At 35.8% G+C, this 6,719-nt stretch overlaps 1 protein-coding gene across 1 annotated transcript; it reads left to right on the top strand.

The window, feature by feature from the left end:
- Window positions 1-788: 788 nt before the first annotated feature.
- On the top strand, window positions 789-1,952 carry LOC130813658 (protein TERMINAL FLOWER 1-like). Its single transcript, XM_057679502.1, has 2 exons — window positions 789-1,023; window positions 1,872-1,952. Exons 1-2 carry the CDS (start codon window positions 823-825, stop codon window positions 1,950-1,952), a joined length of 282 nt encoding a protein of 93 aa, XP_057535485.1. The 5' UTR covers window positions 789-822.
- The last annotated feature ends 4,767 nt before the right edge of the window (window positions 1,953-6,719 follow it).

The raw sequence follows: 6,719 nt of genomic DNA, 5'->3' as shown, positions 1-6,719 counted from the left end.
TATATTAATTAGTCAGCTATTTTCACTAAATTACCAATATGAGATCACGGTTTTTTACCATTAAACTATTTTTAACAAAGAATCAGCCCTAGTTAAAAACATATTATTATTTGAGAAAAATATCAGAACGTATCTAATAATTTTTTTTTTCAGAATGTACCTAATAAAAAAAGTTTTATCAAAAAATACTTAATAAATTTTTTTTTTCCAAAGAGTACCAAGTAACGTTTTCTTTTAGTTCACCGTCAAATATAACGATTGACTGGTCAAATTCGAAAATTCGTCTTCCTCATCTTCAGTTTCTTTTCCAATTTGATTTCAATTTTGAGAAAATAGCAGAGGAAAAAGATAGTGAGAAAATTGAATTGGAAAAGAAATTGAAGATGAGGAAGAAGAATTTTCGATTTTGACTAGTCAACCGTTAAATTTGACGGTCAACAGAAGGAAAACTTTACTTAGTACTCTTTGGAAAAGAACAAATTCTTTTAGGTATTTTTTGACAAATTTTTTTTTATTATGTACTTTTTAAAAAAAAATTTATTAGATATTTTCTACACTTTTCCTTATTATTATCATAAATTTCATACCTAGTTACTGTTAGGAAACACACGTGCAAATCACATGTGTAATATAGTAGCTAGTATGTAGTAGTTGTACTAATAAAAACAAAAAATAGAATAAGATAAGATATAATATGAGTAAATGGGTATCTCATAACAGTATAAAAGTGCTGTAAGCTTCCTTGCCCTATGCAAAAATATACTTGAAAGATAGACGACTATTTTTTTTGATTATATTGTTCATTGTGTAGGTAGCTCTGAAATGGCAATTAGGTTAATAGAGCCCTTAATAGTAGGTCGGATAATAGGAGATGTGATAGATCCATTCACCCCATCTGTACAAATGTTTGTCAATTTTCTCACTAAGCAGCTTTTTAATGGTTCTGAGCTTCTTCCTTCTGCTGTTTCCTTCAAGCCTCGTGTTGAGATCAATGGTGCTGATTTGCGCACTTTCTTCACTTTGGTACGTTTTTATCCGTCTATGCCTGGGCGAATACAAAATAGTAGTATAAAATAGGCCGTGCGAATACCAACCAACTTTGCTAATCGTCATAGGTTATGCATGTGGTTCATAGCTTTTCCTTTCATTATTATGACAGTTCGGGTTTAATTCTCACCACATACATTTTTTTGTCTGTAGAGATTCTCTAGTCTAAATTATTGAATTAAAAAATCCTGGCTTCTATTCTTTGGTGGTTTAATTATTTACATAAATCAATACTTCCTACATTCCTTTTTGTTTGCCCATTTTAAGTTTTTTCACTTTAAGAGAGAGAAATTTAAATTTGATTTTTGAAGTATATATTAAAGAAAAAATATATTCATGTGGAATTTTGTTAGATTCGTCTTGAAGCAAATTAAAGAATTTTATTATATAATTTTTACAATTTTTTATGATTTGTACTTCGGGATATTGAAGCTCAAAATTTGCTTTAAAATGCATGCAAAAAGTAAAATGGACAAACAAAAAGTAACGGAGGGAGTATAATAAATAGGGTTTTGATCAAATTAAATGACTCGAACCATGGCGTAGACATTTGCGAGCACAAATTCTTCATGCCTTCTAAAATTATTTAGTCGATAGTTATAGTCAAATTTACTAATGTAATCTGTACTTGAATATGATGCTTATAGAAATTATTATGAAAAGTAAAACGTAATTATGGGAGTAAATTAAGTATAATTAAGATTTTCTAAATCTTAGTGTTGTACAATTTAATTTGTTATAAGTAATTTAGTAGATGCATCATGCATGGTAATGTTAATAAATTGATCATACTGCTGAATTCATGATATTGTTTTGATTTGCAGGTTTTGACAGACCCAGATGTGCCTGGACCAAGTGATCCTTATTTAAGAGAGCATCTTCACTGGTATGCTTATTGCTTGTAAGCTATAAACCATTTCTCTTTTTGTTACACCACGTAACATATTATAAGTCTTTAATTATCATCTTAATCATTTGGTCACATATAATTCTTGCACATTGACTTTTATTATATTGGAGATATTGATAATGACTCATCCTCAAAGAGTTCTTTTACAGCTCCCACGTGACAGCTTAGCTCTTTTCTATCATTATATATAGTGTTGTATATCTTTTGAACAATTTTAATTTTTCTCTTTCTTTTAAAATCTGAATAAAAACAACTTCTTCTTCTCTTCTCTGAGTTCGATGTTTTGCTTCATGGTATCAGAGCCACAAATCTTTTGACCCGCGTTTCTTCTTCGTTCACTCCTTCTCTTTCACCTTTTCTCCTATTTTGCAATTCTTTTCTCCAAATTACAAATTCTTTCTCGTTTTTTTTTTCTGATTCAATCTTCTTTAATCTGATTCCATCATGTCTTCTGAAGTTTCTTCGCAATCTTTTTCTCTCAATCAAGATCCTTCTAGTATTTTCTACATTCATGCAACTGATCAGACTTCACAACAACTAGTCTCAACTAAATTCAATGGTAAAGGTTACTCTGATTGGAAGCGATCTATGCTTGTTGCACTTTCGGCTCGTAACAAACTGAAATTTGTTACTGGTGCTGTTCCTCGACCTTCACCTGATGATAAAACCTTCTCTGCTTGGGAAAGATGCAATGATCTAATTGTCTCCTGGCTTCTTTTCAATCTTGAGCCGACTATCTCAAAGAGTGTTTTATATCTTCAAGATGCTGCTGCAATTTGGAAGGATCTTGATGATCGTTTTGGTCATACGACTGGAACGCAATTGTTCTCGTTGGAACAACAAATCGCTGAAATTACTCAAGGTAATCTGTCTGTTGCTGAGTTTTACACGAAAATTCGAGGTTTTTGGGATGAGATGCAGGCAATTGATCCGACTCCTGTCTGCATCTGTAATAAATGCACCTGTAATTTGACACAACGCATTCTCAAACAACAACAAGAGCATAGGCTTATTCAATTCATCATGAAGTTGCATGATCAATTCTCTTCGGTTCGAGGTAATATCTTGATGATGCGTCCTTTACCAAATGTTTCTGATGCCTATCGCTTGTTCTCTCAAGAGGAAGAACACAAGAATCTAGCTCAGTTTCATCAACCTTCTACAGTTAATTCTTTGGCATTCTATTCTAATGCTCCGAAGACTACTGCCCTTCAGACCAATACTAGGTTTCAAGGCAAGAATAATGGCTCAAAAAGGAATGTTTCTTCCTATTTTTGCACTCACTGCAAAGTGCCTGGCCATAGTTATGAACGTTGTTTCAAGGTTCATGGATATCCTCCGGATTTTAAAGGCTTCAAAGATAAGAAAATTGCTGCCTATTCTTCTACTTACTCTGACTCACAATCTCTTGCAGAAAGTACTGGTTCTGAGAGGCCTTATACTTTTTCTCACTCTGAGGCTTCTCCTTCCATCTCTACAAATCAATATAACTATCTGGTTGAATTACTGAACAAACAATCTTCTCTTTCACAAGTCTCTTCTATGGCTACTTCAACCCCCAGTGTTCTTTCTAAAACTTCTACTTCTCAAGCGCATATGACAGGTATTATGTGTTTCTTATCCTGTTCTACTCATGATTGGCTTTTGGATAGTGGAGTAACCGATCACATATGCACTGATTTGGCTATGTTTGATACCTATAAACCTATTACTGATCTAAATGCTAAAATTACTATTGCTAATGGGAAACACATTCCTATTTCACACATAGGCTCTGTTAAATTACAAAATAATTTGGTTTTGCATAATGTGTTACATGCTCCTTTGTTTCATTTCAATCTGTTATCTGTGCATCGCCTCTGTTCTGATCTTAAATGCACAATTTCTTTTAATCACAATCAATGCTTTCTTCAGGGGAAATCATTGACAGAGCCACCAATTCTTCTTGGTAGATTACAAGAAGGATTATATCGTGCTACCTTTCCAGCATCTTCTACAGCTTTCTTAGCTTCCACCTCTACTTCAAATCCTTCTGCTCAACTTTGGCATTTAAGATTAGGCCACTTACCTTTTACGCAAATAAAGCATTTAGTTCCTGATTGTGATATTTCTTCTTGTATAGCTACTAGTTTTTGTCATATATGCCCTCTAGCTAAACAACATCGGTTGCCATTCCCTCAGAGTAGTATAAAAACTGTAAAACCATTTCAGCTTTTGCACATTGACATTTGGGGACCTCACAAGGTCACCACACATTCAGGATGTAACCAATTTGTTACTATAGTTGATGATTTTACTCGAGCCACATGGACACATTTAATAAAGTATAAATCTGATGTGGTTTCTGTTATTAAGTAGTTTCTCTTGTATGTTGAATTGCATTTTTCTACCAAAGTCCTTGTTATTAGATCAGATAATGCAAAGGAACTGTGTGAAGGTGACATTAAGCAAGTATATCGTAACAACGGAATTGTACATGAGACTAGTTGTACCAATACACCGCAGCAAAATGGGGTAGTTGAAAGAAAACATAGACACCTGATAGCCACAGCCAGATCCTTATTTTTCCAAGCAAAATTACCATTGCAATATTGGGGGGAGGCCCTTCTTTGTGCTACATACTTGATTAATCGAATGCCACTTAAACCTCTGTTTAATAAGACACCATATGAGAGGTTACACAATTCTGCTCCTGATCTATCACATCTTCGACCTTTTGGTTGCCTATGCTATGTTTTGACTTCACCCATACACAGATCCAAGTTTGACCCCAGATCAACACCATGCGTTTTTCTTGGTTATCCACCCACACAAAAGGGCTATAAGGTCCTAGATCTATCTACAAATAAAATCCTTGTTTCTAGGGATGTTCTTTTCCATGAAATGCACTTTCCTTTTCATTACTCTGAACAACCAGCTTCTACATATGCTTCTAATTTTTACATACCACAGTCCACTATTTCTATTCCTTTCTCAGATTTCATTCTGCCAGATGCTTTCCAACTTAATGATAGTCCTGTTTCACCATCTTCTTTAGATTCTTCCCCTGCAAATGTTTCTTCTCCTTCTGATGAACTTCTCATAGACCTTTCGTCTTTATATGTCACTACCCCATATTCCCCTTTAAATTCTTTAAATTCACCAGTTTCTTCTTCACCTCCTCCTCCACCAGTCAGACATTCTACTAGACTCTCCAAACCTCCTTCATATCTTTCTGATTACCAGACCTACACAGCCCAGAAACATTGGTGCAATCTTGTTTCTTTCACATCCTTGCCTCTCTCACATCACAACCTTCTTTCCAAAGTTCTCTCTATTTCTGAACCACGTTCTTATACTGAGGCTTCTAAGGATCCTTCATGGGTGGCAGCAATGCAGAAAGAACTTGTTGCTCTTGAAACCAATAGCACCTAGGATATAGTAGATTTGCCTCCACACAAGAAAGCTATAGGTTGCAAATGGGTTTTCAAGGTCAAATTGAAGGCTGATGGGACTTTAGAAAGGTACAAGGCACGATTGGTTGCTCAGGGGTACACACAAAAGTATGGTATTGATTTTGAAGAAACTTTCTCTCCTGTGGTTAAAATGTCTACTATTAGATGTATCTTGGCTCTTGCAGCTCACCACAAATGGCCTTTGTTTCAGTTAGATGTGAATAACGCTTTCCTCCATGGGGACCTCCATGAAGAAGTATATATGAAACTCCCTCCTGGCTCTTCTGCAGCTCCTAATAAGGTTTGCAGGCTCAAGAAATCTCTTTACGGTCTTAAACAAGCCTCAAGGCAGTGGTATGCCAAGTTAACCTACGTTCTCTCCACTCAAGGTTTTCTTCAGTCCAAATCAGATTACTCCCTTTTCATAAAAAGAGAAGGAGTGCATATCACTTTGGCAGCAGTTTATGTTGATGATATTATATTAACCGGTACCAATTCAGAAGAGATTTGTGCTCTCAAACATCATTTGGATAAATGTTTTAGTATCAAGGATTTGGGTTGTCTTAGTTTCTTCCTTGGCATGGAAGTTGCTCATGTTTCTGATGGTCTAGTTCTTACTCAAAAGAAATTCACCAAGGAACTGTTGCAAGATTCACAAATGGATCTTCGCCATCCAGCCCCAGCTCCTCTCCCAATCAATCTCAAACTTCACCTTGATCAGGGAGACTTGTGTGATGATCCTAGTACTTATCGGTCTTTGGTTGGTAAGCTGAATTTTTTGACTAATACCAGACCAGATCTCTCTTATGCGGTTCAAACTCTCAGTCAGTTCCTTCATGCTCCTCGAACTCCACATCTGGAAGCCCTTCATCATGTGTTGCGATATGTAGCAGGGACAGTTGGTCAGGGTATTCTTTTAAATGGGAATACTCGTTTAACTCTTCAAGCTTTCTCTGATGCTGATTGGGCTTTTTGTCCCAACAGTAGAAGGTCCATTACAGGCTATTTAGTACAACTAGGCACTTCCCCCATCTCTTGGAAAAGCAAGAAACAATCAGTGGTGTCTAAGTCTTCCTCTGAATCTGAATATCGCGCCATGGCAGCAGCAGCAAGTGAGGTCACTTGGCTTGTCCGTTTATTAGAAGAATTGGGTGTTACTAATCTCACCCCGGTAACGTTACATTGTGACAATCAATCGGCCATTCACATAGCTAAAAATCCAGTAATTCACGAGCGAACCAAACATATCGAGATCGATTGTCATTTCACTCGTGACAAAGTTTTGGAAGGACTTCTGCAGCTCACTTATTTGCCTACTACATCACAAC

Source organism: Amaranthus tricolor, chromosome 5 (assembly GCF_026212465.1).
Source record: "Amaranthus tricolor cultivar Red isolate AtriRed21 chromosome 5, ASM2621246v1, whole genome shotgun sequence".
NCBI classification, from domain to species: domain Eukaryota; kingdom Viridiplantae; phylum Streptophyta; class Magnoliopsida; order Caryophyllales; family Amaranthaceae; genus Amaranthus; species Amaranthus tricolor.
The sequence above is the reverse complement of the archived record's forward strand: the minus strand, read 5'-3'. Positions and strand labels throughout refer to the sequence as shown.

Coding starts and splice junctions, on each gene's coding strand:
- LOC130813658 (XM_057679502.1), top strand. CDS start 823: ATGGCAATTAGGTTAATAGAGCCCTTAATAGTAGGTCGGATAATAGGA. Junction 1,024..1,871: donor TGCGCACTTTCTTCACTTTG/GTACGTTTTTAT, acceptor TTTGATTTGCAG/GTTTTGACAGACCCAGATGT.